Source organism: Theropithecus gelada, chromosome 10, assembly GCF_003255815.1.
Source record: "Theropithecus gelada isolate Dixy chromosome 10, Tgel_1.0, whole genome shotgun sequence".
Lineage (NCBI taxonomy): Eukaryota > Metazoa > Chordata > Mammalia > Primates > Cercopithecidae > Theropithecus > Theropithecus gelada.
In genome coordinates this window covers 45,391,391-45,413,610 of record NC_037678.1, presented here as the reverse complement: position 1 = coordinate 45,413,610, position 22,220 = coordinate 45,391,391, and the positions used below count along the sequence as shown (strand labels likewise).

General features: G+C 49.9%; 1 protein-coding gene across 3 annotated transcripts in view; it reads right to left on the bottom strand.

Annotated features, from left to right (window-relative positions):
- Window positions 1-22,220, bottom strand: part of BMP7 (bone morphogenetic protein 7) — a 97,946-nt gene that overhangs the window by 30,186 nt on the left and 45,540 nt on the right. For all 3 annotated transcript variants that reach the window (XM_025400383.1, XM_025400384.1, XM_025400386.1), the window contains exon 3: window positions 5,874-6,022. In XM_025400383.1, coding sequence (XP_025256168.1) covers window positions 5,874-6,022 — 149 coding nt within the window. The remainder of the gene's footprint in view (window positions 1-5,873; window positions 6,023-22,220) is intronic.

Sequence of the window (22,220 nt, the reverse complement as noted above, 5' to 3'; positions counted from 1 at the left end):
CCCACCCGTGGCCAGCGGGGAGGGAAGGAGGGCGCCATCCGGGCTTTGGAGTTTTGGAGACCACTGGCAGGCAGGGGCTCACGTGGGGTCAAACACCAGGCTTCCACAATAAGGTCTTTGATGGCTGCGCCCCACTAGAATGGAAGCACACTGGCCCAAATTACTCTCCTCCACATGCCCATTGTGTGCATGAGAAAAGTAAGGCCCCAGGAGACTCCAAATTCCAGCAGCTGCCAGGGCCCCTTCTACATCCAGGCACAGTGTAACTGCCTAGTGGTTGCAAGGTTCAGGTGACCCTGTCTCTACCCCTTCTGGATGGTGACATGGGCACGGGTACTGCTGCCTGGGCCCCTGTCTTCTCTGGATGCTGGTGCAGGCAGATTATTCTCTGAGTTAAGGTCAGTAAGAAGTTCCCAGGGTAGGGACCAGGGCCTCTGCAGCCAGCTCAGGGCCAGGCACAAAGCAGGTGTGCACTGATTTGTCGGATGCACACCACCTCCCACAGGCCCTGCTGCCCTTCCCCGTGCAGGATCCGGCAGGGGAGGGTTGAGACCCAGAACCCAAGGGGCACCTGTCAGCCCAGGCACCATCTTGTAAACAGGCTGCCCCAGGCACTGTGCACGACTTTGCCAGAGTGTTGTCACTGGGCCAGGCCTCAAGTTACCCAAGTCTTATTTTAAAAGGTGACTAAGGAATAAAAAACTACATATTGGGTGCAGTGTATACTACTTGACTGACAGGAGCACTAGAATCTCAGACTTCACCACTATATGATTTGTCCAGGGAACCAAAACCACGTGTACCCCTAAAGCTACTAGGGAAAAAGGGCATATTCCTGGGCGCATCATCAGAGATCCCCCACTGTGGGTCTGAAATGGAGCCCAGGCACCCGCACGTGCAGTCTGCCCTGCAGGGTGACCCTGATGGACAGCAGGCTTGAGATCCTCCACAGTAGGGAAAACAAAGCATTTTCACAGCCATGATGTCTCGAAAATCCTGGACTCACTTGCTCCTTAGCTCATCCCCAAAAGGTCCAAAACTCCACACAGCCAACTGGCCATTATACACTTTGCCCCTCCCTGACAATCTGAGTGGGTGATCCTCCCCTGACTTGGGCAACCACACCAAACTCACTGCTTGGGCGCGCACAGCACCTGGACAAGCCAAGTCCCTGGGCGGTGGCACCACACCCAGCCCCCAGCGCCCTGCCCAGGAGGGGCAAAGAAGGTGTCACGGAGCCAGAGGGGGTCACGGACGCGGCATCTAATCCTTGATCTGACTCTAGATAGCAACTTGCAGCCTACGGAGAGGGTCTCAGGTGGGCTGCTGAAATACGGAGCCCCGGCAGGTTCTCAGGAGCCTCCATTTCCTGCCTGTACCACGGGGATGTGAACCATAGCATCTACCTTGCTGGGTAATTGTGATGATCACAAGACACAGTGGTGCTCCGTAGCAACCACACACTGACCAATTACACTCTTCACTCACATGAGCTCATCTAATCCCTCACAACCACCCTTGGGGATGGAAACTATTATTAACCCCATTTTCCAGATGAGACACATTACGTGACTCACCCTGGGTCACAAGGCCGGAAACAGCAGGGCTGGGATTTGAACCAGGGGAGCCTGGCTTGGGAGCCTGAGCTCTAACCATCGGGCAGCACTGCCTCCGCCAATGCTGAGCCTTTCCCCATAACCTGGACAATGGGGGGAGTAGGTGCTGGAGGCAAAAAGGGCAAAAGGACTCTGAATGTGTCTGGGGGGAATGGTGAAGGCAGGAGCGGTACTAGGAGGAGCTGGCCACAGGGCTGGCATCAAATAAGAGAAAAATCACCTGAACCAGCCGGGCAGGCAAGACAGAGAAGCACAGAACCCACTGGGGCCCAGTTGGAAGGTCTCCCCAACATCTACAAGTCCACAGAAACGGTTACTGTGAAGAAGGGAATTAAGTCCACCTTAGCCATATTACTTCATTTTTATCTTATCCCTAGAATGTTCCACAGGGGCTTCTAGGGAAAAAGAAGAGTCAAATGATTCTGTTGCTAGATGAGTTTGGAATTCCTTGAGGCAATATTTCCTATCCAGAGATTCATAATGGACACTGGCAAAATAAATGCTCTGATAAGTCCTGCAGAGAAATCTGTTTCATTTATTCAGCCTAGCATTCGTCATATTTAAATGACTGTGAAACTCTTCCTTTTTCCCTGAGGCACCTATTGGCACTTCACGGAACAGTCTGAGGATTGCTGGTATAGAGCAGGCATCACAAACTTTTTCTGTTAGTATTTCTGAAAATAATACATATTTTCAGCTTAGCGGGCCACAGGGTCTGTTACAATGACTCGACTTTGCTGTGAAAGCATAAAAGCAGCCCCAGACACAATGTAAACAAATGAGTATGGCTGTGTCAATAAAACATTAGGTATGGACACCAAAATGTACATTTCATGTAATTTTATATGATATTAAATATTCTTCTTCTTTCAATTTTCCTCAATCATTTAAAAATGTGAAACTATTCTTAGATCACAGGCCACACACACACACACAAATCAGGCTGCAGGCTGACTTTGGTCAGCGGGCTAGAGTTTGCCAACCCCTAAGATAGGAATGGAAAGCTCCAGTGTCTTCTAGGACCACTTTTAACTCTCAGGGGCATGGAAAGGGGAAGAAGAACAAGTTGCAGGGTAGCGGGGAAGTGGGAGACAAGCAGTAGAAAGAAGACTGATATGGAATTCAGGGGACAAAAGAGTGTGTGCTAAACTCTTCAGTCCGCTCACATGGCCTGTGACTTTACGTGAGTAATTCTACAACTCAGGCAGAGCGCATGTTCTGGAGGGTCTGGGGTGAGAAGGGTCTCTATTTTCTCACTCAGACCTCCCGCAGGCCTATCAAATGCTGGAATTGTTCCTGCTACCCACATCCTACTGCCAGGCACCTAAGCTGGAGAAAGAGATAAGGGCCCCTAAACTACACTTTGATAAATTATCCCCAAGATGCTGGCCAGGATGTGCCTCCAGCTCCAGACTAAGGCAGTGGCCTTTGATAAGAATTGAAAAAGAGGCAAAGTCCAGGATCAATCAAGGAAAAGGTTATTACATTCAGCTCTATTGTCTTTTTTTTTTCTTTTCTTTTTTGAGATGGATTCTCTCTCTGTTACCCAGGCTGGAGTGCAATGGTGCCATCTGGGCTCACTGCAACCCCCGCCTCCCGCGTTCAAGTGGTTCTTCTCCCTCAGCCTCCCGAATAGCTGGGATTATGGGTATGCACCACCATGCCTGGCTATTTTTTTTGTTGTTTTTTGGGGTTTTTTTTGCATTTTTAGCAGAGATAGGGTTTCACCATGTTGGCCAGGCTGGTTTCAAACTCCTGACCTCAAGTGATCCACCTGCCTCGGCCTTCCAAAGTGCTGGGATTACAGGCGTGAGCCACTGTGCCTGGCCAAGCTCCACTGTCTTAATCCGCGTGGCAAAATCCAGCATACGCAAAGTAAAAATTAAACTAAAAAACTGGGGAAATGTTTGCTGCTCAAACTGCAAAGAACCAAAATCATATAGAAAAAGACCAAAACTTATCAGAACAATGGGCAGAGGATATGAACATACCATGTGCAGGAAGAAACTGCAAATGGCACACATGAACAAAATGCCCCACCTCACACAGAATAAGAAAAAAAGCAAAGTCAGGCTACAAGATACCATTTGTTATCTGTTGGATTAGCAAAAATCTATGTTTGAGAACTTGAACTGGCAACAATGGGAAAACAGGCACCCTCACGCATTGCTGGTGGAGACGCAAGTGGAATGGCCTCTAAAGAGGCCAAACTGACATTATCTATCAAAACTACAAATAGGCCAGGCACGGCGGCTCATGCCTGTAATCCTAGCACTTCAGGAAGCCAAGGCGGGTAGATCACCTGAGGTCAGGAGTTTGAGACCAGCCTGACCAACACGGTAAAACACTGTCTCTACTAAAAATAGAAAAAGTAGCCAGGTGTGGCGGCAGGCACCTGTAGTCCCAGCTACTCAAGCAGCTGAAGCAGGAGAATCGCTTGAACCTAGGAGGCAGAGGTTATAGTGAGCCGAGATCGTGCCATTGTACTCCAACCTGGGTGACACAGTGAGACTCCATCTCAAAAACAAAAACAAAAACAAAACAAAACAAAAAAACAAACAAAAACTACAAATAGACAACACCACCTTCAGGAACTGGTCCTAGAGTTACACTCAAATGAAAAATGACCTACACACCGAGGTTTCCCACTGAAGCCCTGTTTGTGAGACCAAAAGACTAGAAAACACCTAAGCATCCATCCCAGGAGAGCTGGGTAAGTCAGTTATGATGATGATGGTGGTGGTGATGATGATGATGATGATGACTGCTCTCCTTTACATGTGTATGACAATTAGGTCCTGTTCTAAGCCTCATTACTCAAAGCATGGTCCAGGGACCAGCAGCTTCTGTTACCTGGTGGCTGTCTGAAAACACAGACTCCTCTGCCCCAGGCCAGCTGAATCAGAATCTGCATTTTACCAAGATGCCTGGGAAAATCCCATGCACATTAAGGCACTATTTTAAAAAACTCTTCCCATAATAACCCATTACATCTTGTAACAACCCAATAGCCCAAACCCTCTCATCACCTGCATGCTGGAGATGAGAAAGCCCAGGCTCTGACAGGTTAGGGAAATTGTCCAACGCCACAGTGTGTGTGGGTGGCAGAGCTACATGGACACAAAACACATGGAACAAGGAAGCTCTTTAATGGCTGACAGGACCAATCTCTGAGATAAGTCATCAGTTGGAGAACACTGTATATGCCAGGCCACCATTTATGGGAGGGGGAAAAACTGAAAGCTGAATCTCCATGTAATTTCTGAAACACCCAGAGAGCATCTCTGAAAAGAAGGAAACAGCAATTGTCCCTGGGAAGTGGAACTCAGCAGCTGGAGAAGAAAGTGGGAGGGAAACTATTTCGTGTTACACATGTATTGTTCATAGCTCCAAAGGCAAACATTGTGAAGGTGTTCATTCAAAAATAAATGAAAAAAAATTGTTGTTCATAAAACTGGTGGAAGGAAGAAGTTACACAGCTGGAAACCATCACCACTGAATTTTAAGCAAAGTCAAGCTACAAGATACCATTTGTTATCTGTTTGGGGTGGGGGAAAATTAGCATAGAGAAGCCCATTCCCACTTCCCCACTCACCATCCTTCCTTCTTCCCTTCTCAAAGGAGGCAGAACTGTAGTGGGAATGAGAGGTGTGGGGGAGGGCAGACTCACAATGGATTCTCCAGGAACTGGGGACTCAGACCCACATTCAGGTTCTAATGTGGAAGGGACTAATGCCTTGCATGAGGGCAACTTTGTCCCACAGGGGACAATCTGGCGATGTCTGGAGACATTTTTGGGTGTCACAACTGGGAGATGCTACTAGCATCTACTGAGTAAGAGACCAGGGATGCTGCTAAACACCCTGCAGTTCACAGACAGTCCAGAATGTCCTGTGTCCTGTGGTGTCACCTTGGAGCTCTAGTTAAAGTGCAGGTTCTGATGCTGCAGGTCTGGGGAGGGCCCGGGATTCTGCATTTCTCATAAGAGGGCTGCCCTCCCCCCTGCTGATGTGGGACCACCCTTTGTGTAATGAAGCCTTACCCAATTCTGCTATGGCCAAATATGTAATCTTCTCATGGAAAGAGGGGAAGGGGCTGCTTCCGGTTTGGATCAAAAGGCTGAACATGGAGTACTGGTTGGGAGGGGTGGGGAAGCCTGTTTGTAGTGAGGCAAGCATGAGCACTACTGAGACCCTCCTGAAGTCCAGGAGCACAGGCTGCATTAGGACTGGTGGTGGCAGTGGCCGGGGGACTCACCATCCAGTGTCTCCACCGAGAGCTGCAGGCCCAGGTTGTGCCGCGGATTGACCACCCAGTGGTTGCTGGTGGCTGTGATGTCGAACACCAGCCAGCCCTCCTCCGAGGCCCAGAGGGTGCGGCTGTCGAGCAGGAAGAGATCCGATTCCCTGCGAGAGAGGAGGAGAGACACAGGCTTTGCGTCAGCCAGGTCACAGCTCAGCTTCCCCAATAGATGGGAAGCAGAGCCTCATGGAAAGAGTCCACTGGTCCCCTACAAGTGGGAACATCAGACCAAGATCCAGGCACAAAGACCCCTCAGTAGTTGTGGTGAGGAAAGAGAGTGCAGAAGAGCTACAAAGAGACACATGCAGGGAACAGGCAGCTGTTACAAGGCAGTATCACCCCACAAATTGTTAGCGGCATCCCAGCGGGACAGAGTACAGGAAGACAGGGATTATGCAGCCTCCGTGTTGCTGGAAGAGTCTCAGAGAGCAGAAGTTGATAGTTACTGCACTATTCACCATGTGCCAGATACTGTCCCACAGGCTCAACACTACACTGTCTCATTCAATTCCCACAACCCTAAGTTCATTTCCAGGACGTGCACCATCTTCCTGAGCCCACCAAGAGGCAGGAGGTGAATCTCTGGACTGATGGTATTAATAGTGAAAATCCTTTCATTCTCTCTTCCTCACTTTTTACAGTAGCAAAATGGGTACAATCATAATTAACTCGATAGGGGATGGAGGGTGGATGGATGGGTAGATGGATAGGTGGGTGGATGGATGGGTACATGGGTGAATGAGTGAATGGATGGATAGGTGGGTGGATGGATGGGTACATGGGCGAATGAGTGGATGGATGGATGGATGGATGGGTAAGTGAATGGATGGGTAGATGAGTGGGTGGCTGGGTGGGTGGGTGGATGGATGGATGAGTAGATGGGTGGGCAGGTAGGTGAATGAGTGGATAGGTAGATGGGTGGATGGATGGATGAATGGGTAGATGAGTAGATGAATAAGTGGGTAGATAAGTGGATTGTTATGTTTCTGGATAGTAGAAATTTAGTATGAAAAATCTTCATAACATTTCTTGTACACCTTTAATAAGGATTCAAAATTTCAATACTTTAAGTCCTTTAATAGTCAACTAGAATGTTTATACCGCTGTGTTGTACCAGAAACCAAGGCATAATGATGAACAATGTGACACTGGTCCCTGCCCCAGGGCAACAACAGTCTCTATCATACTTGGGAGTTATCTAATCTTCCTGGGGATTACAGTGAATCTTCTCTGCTCACACATAAAGATGTCAGACATACCCTTTATGGAGCACTTACCATGTGCCAGGCTCTGGGTTGAAACGCCTGACCAGTCTCATGTCACTTAGTTCTTACAATACTCTGTGGGGTAGATAATATTCCCCATGCCATTGTGCAGAACTCAAAACTGAGGCTCCAAAAGGTCGAGTTATTTGCCCAGGGTTATGCCACTGGGACAGTCCAGGCAGGACTGGAAACCAACCAGGCTACCTGCAAGCCCAAGCTTGCAACCATACACAAAGACAGTTCTTCTGGACACTGCCTTTTCAGAGCCTTTCACCAGTCAACCTCATTGGAATGTAACCCACTAAACCACGGGCAGGAGCCGAGCCACCGATGTCCCTTTGATGAGGCACACATCTCCAGTTGGCTCCAGCCCCCAGCTCTCCCTACTAACACTGTGGAAAACCACCCTTCTTTATCCTCCTGTCTGACCTGGACAACTCTAGGTTTGTGAGGTCTGCTAGATCACCCTTCTGCTGCATGCCATAATCTGTCAGACATTCATCAGGCACATCAATGTGAACAAGGCTCAGAGAAAGCAAACGGGAAACAGATCTGTAATGTTAGTGAGTGCTGGGAGATCAACAGACCCAGAGAAGCATACACAGGGAAGAAGAACCAGAGTCAGAAACCGACAGGAACCAAGGCAGGCGCGAGGGCACAGGGCAATTTTCTCAGGAACAAGCACAGAAGGAACAAATCGGAGCTGCTTTTCCCTCTGGGCCTCTCTCCATCCAAAACTCTGGGGGAGAGAATCCAGTTGGCCCAGTCAAGTCATGTGCCCACTCCTAGCCATAGAAGGGTGGGCACTCCACAGCAATGGACAGCATCACCAGGACCAAAGATGGGGGCGGGAGTCACCTCACCCCATGCCCCCCTGAACTCTCCTTTTTAACAACCCCAGAACCTCATTCAAAAAATGCTTAATTCTGTTATTGCTATGGTTTCAATGTTTTGTCCTTCCCAAGACTCATGTTGAAAATCCCCAATGCATCATTATTAAGAGGTGGGCCCTTTAGGAGGTGATTAGGCCATTGGGGATGGATTGATGTATTTATGAATGAGTTTGGAAAAGTCTGGTCCCTTTTTGTTTTTCCACCTTTGACCACGTGAGGACACGGCAACAAGGTGTCACCTTGAAGCAGAGGGCAGCCTTCACCAGACACTGACCCTGCCGGCACCTAGATCTTGGACTTCCCAGTCTCCAGGACTAAGAGGAATGAGGTGTGGTTTTTTTTTTTTTTTTTTTTTTTTTTTTTTTTTTTTTAAAGATTGTAAAGGACTCATTTCTCTCTCAAGCACAGAGAGATGACAGAAGCAAGGAAGTCTTTTTAGAGCCACACAGGACTTTGAAGACCCTAAGTTTGCCTTTCACGTCCAAACTGAATTAAAATAATGAGTTGATTTTTCATGACTCATTAACTTCTTCCCCATGCTCTTTTAGAGGTAGTTTCAGGCTGGCTTTGGGGATGTCTACACAGATTTTAAACTTATAAACAAGAATTTCCTGCTGTCTTATCTCCAGTTTGCCTGGATGACTTTCCTGGCTTTGAAAAGCTACCAAGGTTGTCAATGAACCATTAGCTATTCTCAACAATTAACAGATGAGACAAGAAGCACCACTCCAAGTTGAAACAACTTCTCCTACTGAATCAGGCTCCCAAGGCCCCTGTAGGAAATATCCACACCCCAGCACAGAAGTCACAAACCCAGGTGGTGATTTTGCTGGAAAATTGTTATTAGCAGGAAAATGTGACCAGATAACCTGGACAGGCCCTCGAAGACAGTGAAACAATGAATGGTAACCAGGGGAACAGAGTGAGATCTTTAAACAGAGAACGCCTCACCAAACGATACTGAGCATTCTCTTATTGCAGGCTATGACACCGAGGCCAGATGCTACAGGCCAGCGCTGACTCATCCATGAATCAACGTGAACGCGTCGACTCCCCTCCTTCAAGTCATAGTTTGCAATGTGTCCCAGGCACGTTTAGGAGAGCCAAATCTTCATTGGAAGGCACCGGGAGACAGGAGCCTTGCTGAGATGGGTCAAGTGTGAGATGCTAACACAGGCTTTACTTTCAGACTGAGAGCCCAGGTGTGAGGTTGGACCTCATGGAAAGGACAAGGAAGGAATTACTCAGCAGCCAGGTCCAGTCTGACAGCTGGGAGAGGGGGAATTTCTAGCTGCCACCTCGAGCATCATAAAAGAACACTGGTTCTTATAACCAGGAGAGCACTGAAGGAGCCCTTTGTGACGTTTTTATTTACCTTGAACACACTGGCCTCCCTGGCCCAGCCCAGGTGAGAGAAGAGGTAGGGAAGGCTCAGGGTGAAAGGCCTTGAGGAACCTAAATGTGTTCTTTCACCTTCGCCACTGCTGAGAATCTCGGTGCTTTCCACACTTTGGTTCTCCGAATCTCCCCACCAGCCCTATGAAATGGTCAAAGTCCTGTTACCGTTTTACAGATGAGAAAAGTCGGGGTCAGTGAAATGAAGCCAATTGTTTGCAGTGACACACCTGATAAGTGGCAGAACCAGGTGACAGCGCAGGAAACCTGACTCAAGAACCTGAGCGCTTAAACCCTGCCACCTCCTTCACTCACCTGGGGACAAGAGACACATAGGAATATGTTGAATCCTGTATGATACGTGATGTCATCACAGACAGAGAAAATACTACAGAGGGACGAAACCCGGGTGATGGAGAAGGGATAAGGCAAGGTTATGCCAGATAATTCCTGTGTCTTGGTTTCCTCTTATGTAAAATGAGAATAATGCCATCTTTTTCAATGATTAGGAAGAGCCAAGTTAAGACCAGCCTGGCAGCAAACTCCCAGATGCTCCTGGAATATAGTTATTACAAGGCATGTCAGTGTTAGTGTCTATTCTCTGCTAAGCTTCAGGAAATCCTAGGATGGGGACTTTACATGTCTTGGCCCCAGAGGTTACGTGACTTGCCCACAGTTCTCCAGTCAACAGACTACATGTCCATTCCAAGCATGTTTACCTTGGACTCCAAAATTTGTCAGAAAAGTGTACTGTGTTCACAGTAGTGTTAGATTTTCTGCAAATACGGCCACCGATAATTCCTTGTCTCCGTACGCAGATGCTGCTGTCCCATAAACTTGTGGAGTCTGTTCCCCACCTCTGAAGTCTGGACTGACCATGTAATCTGCTGTGACCAGTAGGACCCAGTGGAACTGAGGCCCTGCCAGGCTCAGGACTAGGATTTAAGAAGCCTATCATTTCTATGTTTGCCCTCTGGGAAGCAAGCCACTGAATCGAGAAATCTGACTACACTGCTAAAGGAAGAGACCACAGGGAGGGGAAGGAGGCACAGGCCATGGAGGATAAGGATCTATAAACCAGAGAGAGAGAGAGAGAGAAACCAAGTCAGTCCCCAGTGAGGCACCATCTCAGGCCTTCCAGACCTAGTCAAGCTCCTAGCTCCATCAGTGACCACAGAAGACACCAGAAAGAGTAGAAGAACCACCCAGCTAAGCCCTGCCTAAATTCCTGAGCAATAAAACAATATTGTTTTAAGCCACTGCATGTGAGTGGTTAGTTTCAGAGATACATAACCCAAACAACAGTCACATTGTTTATAACAGAAAAACTGAAAACTAACCATCCAGTGAGAGAGACTGGTAAAAACATTATGGCACGTCCAAGGCAACAGAGCCCTGCACAGTCACTTCAAAGGACCATATAAAGCTACACTTGTTGACAAGGTGGAAATATGATAGGAAAGTGCTTAAGAAATAGAATTTGTAGGATGTAAACTTCTGGGAAAATGCAAAATGCAAAAATTGGTGCAAAAAGAAATGAAAATTTTGATTTGCCCAAAAGAAATTGAAATAGGAAGGTCTTTCCCACCCCCATACCCTAGTTGGTTTTATAACCACAAATTTTGCAAATTATCAACAGATAATTCTTTCTTATATAATTTGATCAAGAACATGGAAGAGGGAGAGTTTAAAACCCATATGGTAAAGCTAGCATGCCACTGACTCCCAAAATAGAGAAGGCTAATTTGAACAGATGTTTTCCTAAAGAAGACATGCAAATGGCCAGTGAGCCATGAAAAGATGCTAAACATCATCAACCATTAGGGAAACACAAATTGAAACCACAGTGAGACAGCACTTCACACCCACTAGGATGACCAGAGCCAAAACCACAGATGATAACTAGTGTTACTGGCAAGGACGTGGAGAAAGTAGAACTCTCATACACTAATGGTAGGATTGGAAAATGGGGCAATCACTCTGGAAAACAGTATGGTGGTGTCTCAAAATGTCAGATGTAGAATTACCATGTGACCCAGCAATTCGACTACCCACAGAAGCAATTAAAATACATGTGCACCCAAAATCTTACACACCAATGTTCATAGCAGGATTATTCACAGCCAAAAAGGTAGAAATAGCGAAGTGTCCATCAACTCACGAACAGATAAACAAAATACAGTAAATTGATACAACAAAATATTATTTGCCATTAAAAACTGAAGCTCTGATAAAGGCTACAACACAGATGAATCTTGAAATCATTATGCTAAGAAAAAGGAGTCAGACTCAAAAGATTGCATAGTGTATGAGTCCATTTCTATGAAATGTCCCAAATAGGCAAATCCATAAAGACAGAAAGTAGGGCCAGGTATGGTGGCTCACACCTGTAATCCCAGCACTTTGGGAGGTAGAGGTGGGCAGATTGCTTGAGCCCAGGAGTTCAAGACCAGACTGGGCAAGATGGCAAAATCCCATCTCTACAAAAAATACAAAAATTGGCCAGGCATGGTGACTCATGCCTATAATCCCAGCACTTTGGGAGGCCAAGGCGGGCGGATCACCTGAGGTCGGGAGTTCAAGACCAGCCTGACCAACATGGAGAAACTCCATCTCTACTAAATTGCGTCATTGTACTCCAGCCTGGGAAACAAGAGCAAAATTCCATCTCATAAATAAATAAATAAATTATATATATATATATAAATTAACCAAGCATGGTGGTACATGCCTGTAGTCCCAGCTACTCGAGAGGCTGAGGCAGGAGAATCGATTGAGCCCAGGAGGCGGAGGCTGCAGTGAGCTATGATCACGCTACTGCACTCCAGCTTGAGTGACGGAGCGAGACACCATCTCAAAAAAAAAAAATAGAAAAAAAGAAAGATGAGTGGTTGCCAACAGCTAGAGAGGTAGGGAAAATGGGGGTAACTGTTAGTGGGTATGGAGTTTCCTTTCGGGGTGATGAAAACATTCTAACATTAGACAGTGGTGTTGGTTGCACAACTCGGAATGTACCAAAAACCACTGAATTATACACTTTATATCTTAATAAAGCTATTTTTTGAAAATGGATAAGACCAATCTAAGCCCCAAATAGAGCGCCCCAAATATAGGTGCCATTATGCTAATAATTGTTTTAAAGTATACACACATCGGCATGAAACATTTATATGCATACAGACCAGAGTGGCAGCAGCAATTCACTGTGAAATATTTTGCTTCCCTTTACAAGCTAACACATGTACATCAATATTGTCTCAGTTTAGTAAGCACGTCCTATTTCTGGAAAAAGCTAGATCTGTATGGGGCAACATATTTCCATGTTATACCTGATCAGCAGAACAAACCTAGGTAAGGTGGCAAGCCTGGCTCTCACCTTGTTTCCTGGGTTCGGACAGATTTTCCCCCTCCTCTAATCTCACAGAAAGGCAGTAGAGCCAGGGGACAGGCCACACGTCTTTTGTCTATAAACTTGATGATCCTTCCACTTTCTCAGGCTGTTTCTGATTAAAGAAATAGCAAGACCCCAAAAGTCATCTTCTCTTCTCTTCTGAAATTGGGTTCTCCCATGGCCCTGCCCTGCAAGGCATGAGCCACTGGTGACCCCGATGCCGCAGCACTGAGAGACGTTAATATTTAACCACCAGCCTGAGAACAGTGCGTTGCTGGGCTTTCGGGTGCCTCCTCCCAGGGACACCCAGGTGAACCGGCTGAAATCTAATTCTAGAGGGAGCAGGAGGAGGAACCGCACGTCCCCAGGCTCATTTCCAGTGTCTCTCAGCCCACCTTCCCCTGGAAAGTCCTACCACAATGGAAAAGGGGATATTTTAAAATCTCAAATGTGGGAAGGCAGGAAGTCCTTTTTTTGGCCTCTGGTTACCTTCCTAGAGGCTATTTAGAGACTGATCCTTATGGGCCTTCACCCACCACCCCACTCCCAGGGGAGTAAGACTCCCATGTGGGATGCAGGACCAGGGCCTCAGCACAAAAACAGATCCAGGGAAGCTGGCCCTGAAACTCCCCCAGGGCAAAACACAGCGGAGTTGGGAGTCTGAGGATCTCTCTGGCCCTGAGGCACCCAGGCAGGCGTTGGAGCCACAGGAAACACAAATTCCAACATGGCCACGCAGTGCACACTGCCTCATTGCCTGGAACAGTCGGTGTCCTGTCTGTGCCCACCATCAGGGCTCCTTCAGCCTTCTGCCCCTGGGCCCAGTCATCCAGGGTCTTAGGAGCAGAACAGGCCCTTGGAAATCCATTCTGGTCATTTTAATTTTCAGCTTGGAAGATCAGAGAGCTTCTGTCTTACACATGGGCAGCTGGTGGCTGAACAAGGATTAGACACCAGTTCTGGGCCATAATTTAGGGCAGTGTAATGAAAAATCTTCTCACCATCACAGCTTGAGAGCCAGCCTGATCTCCCCCTCTGCTACCTTCAGACACAGCCCCCCACCACCTTCAGGGAGCTGGTGCAAGCCAGGGTTGGAAGGGCCGCATTTGGAATCACCTGGCTGGTGGATGGGGGCCCTCAGCACCCTGATACCTTGTCCTGGGCACCTACTGCACACTAGTCTCTTAAGGGACACTCTCCACCTCCTCCTTCCTCCTCCAACGAGGTCAGTACAATCTCCTCCTCTCCACAGGTGCTCTGCTAGGAGCCAGAGACACAACGGCAGCCAGAGATGGAGCTCCAGGTCCAGAGGCTGGGCGTGCGTAGCACAAAAGAGGGTCATTCAAACCCAAATTAAGTGGTGTGAAGGAGGGAAGAGTCCTCTGGGTGAGCAAGACAAAAGAAAAGGACTAGATGTGAGGTGTGAGGGTGTGCGGGAAGGACGTTTCACAGAAACATCTCCTGTCGGGGGTCAGAGGATGAGTAGAGCGAACACAGCTAAAAGGGCAGGGAAAAGCGTTCCTGGCAGAGAGAACTGAATATGGAAGTCACGATGAGAAAGTAGCGAGGAGAGGGCACAGGTACATGATGTCCCCTGCAGGCCCTCTGGCCGGGGGAGGTCAGGTCTTGCTGAGCGCTGGGAAGCCGGGAGGAGTTCTAAGCAGGGGTGGAGATCACAGGTTTTACCACTCGAAGACCCAGCTGACTCTCCCCGACCCCTAGTCTGACTCTCACCCTCGCCTCACCCTGCTGCTCTTTGGAAAACTGCAGGCCGGACATTCTGAAGGCCTGTGTGTTGTGAATGGTTGCTGGGCCGCAAGGATATTCCTCAGAAGAAAAGGAGCAAGAGAGCGAGCCAGCGAGCACAGCCAGAGCATTCCCAGGCTAGCATGATGTCATGGAGGGAGCACAGGCCTGTGGCTGTGGTGTCAGGCCGGGAAACTGCAGCCCGCTACGCACCTGGAGTCAGCCCAGCAGCAACCCCAGCCTGCAGGGAAGCCTGGGAAGGAGATCAAAGGAGCCCAGGAGGAAGCCGGCCCCACCCTGGCAGCCAGCTCCCGGGTCCAAGGGGTGCCCCTCCTGAGCTGTAGGCTGGGGAGGACCCAGCCCGGGCCCCAGGCTCCCCCACCTCAGCTTCAGGGAATGCCCTACTTTCCTGCCAAATCATAGAACAGTCCCTGGCATCCCCCAGACGGGAAGATGAAGTCAGGGAGGTCCAAGGCTTTTTTAAAACACACTTCCTTGAAGACGGTGCCTATCCAGGAAGACTAAAATTAAAGCTCTGGGGAGTAAGGTGGAAAAATACACAAAGAGGCACAATATCCTCCTGCCCCAGACAGAGCTCAGGTGGCCACCCACGGCCCTCTCACCCACCCCACAGCTGTCTGTCTCCCTCTGGACAGGGCCAGCTGACTGCGGACAGCACCCGCCCAGCCACTCATGGGAAGGTCAGGAAGACGCCCGTCCAGCGCCCGGAGGCCAGTGTTGTCACAGTCAGAAAGCGAGTCAGTGGCCCTTATGTTCTAGCCCTTGGTTTCTCCACCCACAAGACAAAGGGTTTGGAGTTTTTCAAGATCTCAAAAACTGCAACTTATTAATAGGATAGCTAAGAGAGGAAAATGGGAGGGTCAAAAATCCAAAATGCGCTGTGGTGAAATAAGGTTGGGAAGTGCCGCACGACACATTGCTCCTTAGAGATGTCGTCATGCACCTTAGCTCTTTAAAGGCTCTGAGAAGTCTGCTGCAAAGAAATGTCTGCTTCGGCAATGGAGCACAGTAATGAGTCGTTCAAACTTGTGTCTAGGTGCGGATCACAGAGGCAGGGGGTCAAGAGGGACGAGGATCATGGCGACAAATGGAAGGCTCTCCCTCATTTGAGACACAGCCACCAGCAGAGACAATCAGGAGGTCAGGGGCCCGGAGTCCTCTCTGTGATGAAATCCCCAGAGGGGTCCTCTGGTCCCACAGTGGGTGTTCAGGGATGTGGGCTGTAGGGCTCCAGGCTCTGGGTTGCGGAAAATTGGAATTAAATCTCAGTGGAGTAACCCTAAGCAAGTCAGCCTCTGCCCATCAGGTTCTTCTGTTTATAAAATGGAGGTAGCCATGAGGATTGTTCTGAGAATGAGTTAAATGGAAAGATATGCTCAAGACGCCAGCTCAGAGCCAGATACTCAAGGCTCTCAGCTGGTTGGAGCAAACCTCAATGTCAGTGTGAATCTTCCACCATGGGATTCAAGCTGCCTCGGCTTTTAAAGCAAGATCACAACTGCAGCAAGCTGACCCCAACTCAAGATGGAACCATCTCAGAACAAGGCCCCGAGCGAGCCCACTGAACCCTATGGCACCTGAGAGGCAGGCACCGTTGTCCCCTCTCACAGGTGGGAGACTGAGGCTCAGGGAAATGCAGGTAGTGAATGGAGCCAGCCCAGAGCCCCATTCCAGCAAAGTGCCAGCCCTGCACGGTGATGGTTTGATGGTGGAGGGAGAGCTGCCGCCCAGCGAACCCCGGGGGTTCCACTTCCATGCTTCTCACCCGCACTCCCCCTGCCCCAGCAGCCTGCAGGGGCTGAGCAATTCACTTCCCTGCTTCAAACCCTTTAGCAGCTCTTAGGATAAAAAGCCAAAGCTCTCGAATGTGTTCTGTGACAAAGAAGACTATGGTACTAACAGTCCAAACCGAGAAACTGGGGAGAGAGAGGAAGCATTATCATCAACTCCAGGTCACCCGACCTGTAAGGCCCTGGATGGTCTGGCCCCTATCTCCACAGTCACCTCCCACCCAGCCGTCCTCATCTGTGCCAGTCTCCAGCCCACCACAACCCTTCACACATGCTGTTCCCACTGCCTACAACACTGTTCCCTGCCTTTTCACCTCCCTCACACCTGCCCATTCTTGAGCTCCCCAGTGAAGCGTCCACTGATGCCCTCCTACTGGCGCATCCATGTCGGACACCCTCCAAGCCCAAGTCCTCTCCCCTGCGCCATCTGGGCTGGAGTTTCCGTTTGTTTGTATAGTTTTTTGGGTTTTCCTCTTTCCTCGCCAGGTCTGAAGCTTTCTGTCAGCAAGAACCAGCCCTATTTTGTTCAGCCCTGGAGCAGCCTCTGCGCCGGTGCTCTGCACCAAGCACACAGCTCAGCACAAAGCAGGCCTTGGATGCACACTGGACAAACGTGCTGGTATCCTCTGCATCCTTACAGCCAGTGAAGTTTTCCGGTTTCACTTCCAATCGTTTATATTATTAAAAGAGAAATGGTAAATACTTTTTCAGATTATTCCAGTAGCTCCAGAAATGGCTCTGACTCACAGTTCACTGGGGCCTTAGCCCACGCTATGCCCCACTAGGCGCCCACTCCCAGGCCATGGGCACCCAGCTGCACATGCTAGTTGAAGGGAGACCCTCGTCAGCCCCTGGGCACCTCCATACCCTCCACCTTCACAGGCCTGGCTGTGGAACCAGGGGGCGGTCAAATTACCTCAAACTGACCCCCCGCTGGAAACTTCCAGGTTGCATGGGCTTCCGGTTTAGTGCCCCCATTTCCTGTCCCCGTCACCTCTTCAGAGCCACCTTCTTTCCCCACATCAGGAAAAAATCAAGAGGACTCAGGCAGGCAGAGAGCAACAGCTGGGAAGAAAGCATGTCTCACATTTCCTTTTGGACCCGACTCTTGTCACTCTTTGCTTAAGATACCAGGGTTTCAGCCCCAGAGTTTCTGGAAAACTGGAGGCTCTACCATTCCATTCAACCCAGGCGTGATCCATCCGGAAACCCAGTGGAACTGAGCCGCAAGCTGGCTTCCGGCCCACAGAACACATCAAGAACTCTGGTGAAACGTCAAGAACTCTGGGGGGTCCCCCCAGAAAAACCTGGGGGGCACTGCAGAGCTTCTGACGCGGCTCTGGGGGAAATCCCACACGGATGGGCAGCTCCCTGCGTCTGGCACTGTGGAGGTGGGCGGGCAGCCATGGAGGATGGGGAGACTCATCTTTCTAGACTTCCCCTGGGGGCCGCATTTCCTCCAGCCTCCAGGTCCAGACCAAAATAGAATGAGGTAAATTCAGCCCCTTTCACGCAGCACACTCAAGGAATAAACAAGCACCACAAATACAGTCTTCGAGCTGGGTCATCTTTCCAACCTGTTTTTTTTGTTTTGTTTTTTTTAAGAGAACCACAGGCTGTTTTAAGATTCCAAAGCCAGAGACAGAAAAAGTGCAGCAAAGCAGGGAGACAAGGGGAGAGATGCAATTTCCAAATTCAAGAGTCTCAAAAACAGAGGCTGGGTTGGAACCTCCAGAAAAGGCCAGAGCGGGGTGTCTAAGACTTATTCTCATGGTAGCATCCTTAAGCCAGGGGGTCCAGGAAGGGGGCAGGCTGAGGACGTTGGCTTGCACTTAGTAGACCCTCACCGGGTCCCAGGAGCTGTGCCGGTGCCAAAGCTGCCCCTTGCCAGGGAGCCCTCCCAGCTGCCCTGTATGGTTGACACTTGGCCTCTGTCATGCTTCAGTGACCCCAGAGGCAGATCCTGAGTCAAGGACTTGAATGCAAGTAGTTTGTCTGAGAGGTGACCCCAGGAACCACCTGGAGGGGGCGGGGAAGTGAGGCAGGCTTGGAGATGTCAAAACAGAACACTGTGGGCCTGGGACTCAAGCCGGTCAGAACCTCCTGGAGACTATGCTCCTGAGGGGTGCACCTGAGGGTGAGGGGCGTCTCCTGAGGGTGGGGGGTGCACCTGAGGGTGAGGGGCGTCTCCTGAGGGTGAGGGCTGTCTCCTGAGGGCGAGGGGCCGTCTCCTGAGGGCGAGGGGCTGTCTCCTGAGGGTGAGGGCCGTCTCCTGAGGGCGAGGGGCCGTCTCCTGAGGGTGAGGGGCGTCTCCTGAGGGTGAGGGGCGTCTCCTGAGGGTGAGGGGCTGTCTCCTGAGGGTGAGGGGCGTCTCCTGAGGGTGAGGGCCTGTCTCCTGAGGGTGAGGGGCGTCTCCTGAGGGTGAGGGCCTGTCTCCTGAGGGTGAGGGGCATCTCCTGAGGGTGAGGGGCGTCTCCTGAGGGTGAGGGGCTGTCTCCTGAGGGCGAGGGGCGTCTCCTGAGGGTGAGGGGCTGGAGAATTCTCCATGGGCCTTGACTCCGACTCCTCAGTGGGTCAGAGAAAGCTCCCAGCAGAGCTCCGCATAGGGAAAGGTATGTGGGGAGGGGAAACCTAGAGGTCTGCGGCTCAGCCGGTCCATTTCTCCGAGGAGAGGTGGAGACCCTGTCCAAGGTCGCAGCTGGTGAGGCTGACGTGGCAGGAGTCACCGCCTGAGGAGCCAGACATGGGCTGGAGGAGAAATGCAGTTTACACGCATGGCAAGGACCCCTGCCAGGACAACCTGTGGTGGCATCTGCAGAGAAAAGGCTCAAACACCAGCGATGCAGGGGAAGCTGGAGGATCCCTCTTATGTCAAGGAGCGAGACAAGGGCTTCAGAGATGCTTTTCCTACTGCACCGTGGGCCCCCGCACGTGGAACCCCCAAGGGGAAAGGGATGGAGGCAGGGCTCAGCTGGAGAAAGCTTTCCAAGGAGAATGACCATGACAGGTTTCTTGGGAGGCTCCTGGTTCCAGCCCTCAATCCCACTTGCAGACCTGACTCCCAAACCACCCCCACCCACCCTCTCCCACTTCTGGAACCTGTGGGTTCAACCCCAGAGCAGGAGGCTGAGCCCACTCCTTAAGCCCACAGCACGGAGGGGAAAGAGCCTGCTTTTGAGGATACCTCAAGTGCCACCTTTAAAGCACCCCTACCTAGGCCCTGGGGAAGTTAGGAGACAAAGAACCCTTACCCCAAAAAGGCTCTTATAATCTAGTTTCCACTCAAGAAGCACAGCCGCGTGCAGTGTTCTGTGCCAGGCACTGGGGTCACCATAGCTGAAAGCCCAGGGGTTACAAGGACTCCCGTCTGGGGACCCCATGTGGCTGTGACCCAGGTCACCCAAGCTCAGAAGACAGCGAGCCACAGCCAGAGCGTAAGGATTCGGGTTGAATTTTAAAATAGGTGGGGCTGAGATAGACCGAACACTAGTGGGAGAGGATTCCGCATCAGCTCCCTAGCAAACGCCGGGTGATTGTCACCTTCAGAAACAAGCAAAGCCAGAGAAACACACAGGCAGGAGGAGTCCCAGGAGATGTGGCCACTGAAGGGTAGGTGGCGTCCTGGACAGGACAGAAGGACAAGAAGTAAAAGCAAAGGGGTCCAGAATAAATGACTGACTTTCATTAATAAAAATGCAGATGCTGGGTCCTTAATTATGAAAACTGTACCCTATTTGATGTAAGGTGTTAAAACAGGGAAACCAGGCGTGTCTGCGCGTCCGTGGGCTGTGTCTGTGTTTCCAAGGATCTGTCTGTGTTTCCACATGTTTACGTGTACAGGAGTCAGCCGGAAATGAGGCTGGGGCTGAAAGGTATCTGTATAAAGATATCTGTCAACACAGATATCAACAGACATCTATATCCAGGGAGATGGCAAGGCCAGGGCTGACTGCATGGGCGTGTGACCCATGCAGTCACACGGGGCCCAACACACAGAAGTACTCCGAGCTTGGTTTCATGCTGTGCTGTTGCTGTCTTGAAATCCTTTATACATTTTTGACAAGGGGCCCAACATTTTCATTTTGCAGTGGGCCCCAAAAGGGACACAGTCAGTCCTGGGAGCTTGTTTTCAAACGTTAATGATGAAAACTCCATGCCCTACATCTGACTAGTTGGGGTTAAACATGGGAACCTGTATTTTTCTCTTCCGATGTATTTCCAGGAGGTTCTGACAACAGCCGGGTTTGAGCACCACCCCGGACAGATGTGTGTGAGGGGCTGCACAGCTGGTGTTTGGTGGTAGGTAGCAGTGAGCAAGGTGAATGGGAAGGTGGGAAAAAGACAGGGCGGTCGAAGGACTTCCCACTTAAGTATGTTCAGCTTCGGCTGTGTCACCCAGAGGCACTTGACATCCCTCCCTCCACCCTGTGCTTCTCAGTCAAGGCCATTCTGCACTGTCTCCTAACTCTTCCCCAGGGCCTAGTTAGAGACCCATTAAAGATGGGACCCTGACAATGTCTGCTGACATTTTTGGTTTCACAACTGAGTGTGGGGATGTGTCATTGGCATCTGGTGGGCAGAAGCCAGGGCTGCTACTGAATGCCCTACAATGCCCAGGATGGCCCTTACCCCAGAGAATGAGCCTCCCCCAAAGGTCACTACTGTGGAGGATGGAAAATAGAAACCCTGCCTCAAATGACAGGGCATAAACACTTCAGCTCTCTTGATGGGACTAGGGTGAGGGTGCACCTTTGTCTCCAGAACCTCTAGCAGGAAGAGTGAGCCAAAGTCACCCTACGGGGTGCTCTGCAGCAGCACCGCTCCCTCACCTGGCCTCGCCACCTCCCCACTGTCCGATGCTCTAAAGGCCTTTCTTAGAAACATTTTCTAATCCTTCACTCTCACAGCCACACAATCCTCAGCTAAGGGTCAGCTTCTGAGGAACCTGACCTGAAACCAGTTTCACTTGATGGCAGCTTCACTCAGTTGGCAGTGGCTGCCTCATTTAGAGATCTTTACCAAGGATCCAGGGAAAGGGAGTGCTGGGATCCATTAGCAATGCCTGCCTTGGTCCCGGGAGGAGAAGGGTGGCTTGTGTGCTGGAATGCAAAGCCTGGTGTCAGCTTTCCTTCTTCCTTTCTTGGGGTGGCAAAATGGAAAGCCATGGGCATTATTGAGGAAAAAGAAGAATATTGCACTGACAGAGGTGGCAATAAGAAGACAAAGGAAGAAGCAGGGTTTGGAAGAACCTTGAGTATTTACCCACATGCCTACTTTCAATCTGAACTTGAACTAGCTTCATTAATTGTGGTTGTCTCCTTTAAAACATCATTTTCCTGGTAAGCCTGTATTCCTCATCCTTAGAGTTAATATTTGAGCAGACACTTTTCTTCCCAGCTACAGATGACTGCTTATGACCAAATTGAAAAATATTAATTCTCTTTGTCTCCTGCCAAAAAGGCTAAAGCGATTACAGATCCTGATTCGAAACACAGATGTTAATACATTTGGAAAAATGAGCTTCTATAGGCAAGCAGAGGCCCAGGGCCAAGCATGAAGTGCTTTTGGAATCAAAGTGCCAAATCAAGTTATCCAGAGAGCTGCCTCCACGAAAGCCTATTCTCCCCAAATGCATTCCAGTGTAAAGAACCCCAGGCTGCCGCACACATGCTGATGTCTCCCCTATTTGCAAACAAGAACTGACCTACCCTTGGGTACCCACTGGCACACAGCTCTAAATAACGTAATTATAATCATCACAGGGAAACATCCATAGGATCAAAAAGTATCATAATTACAAG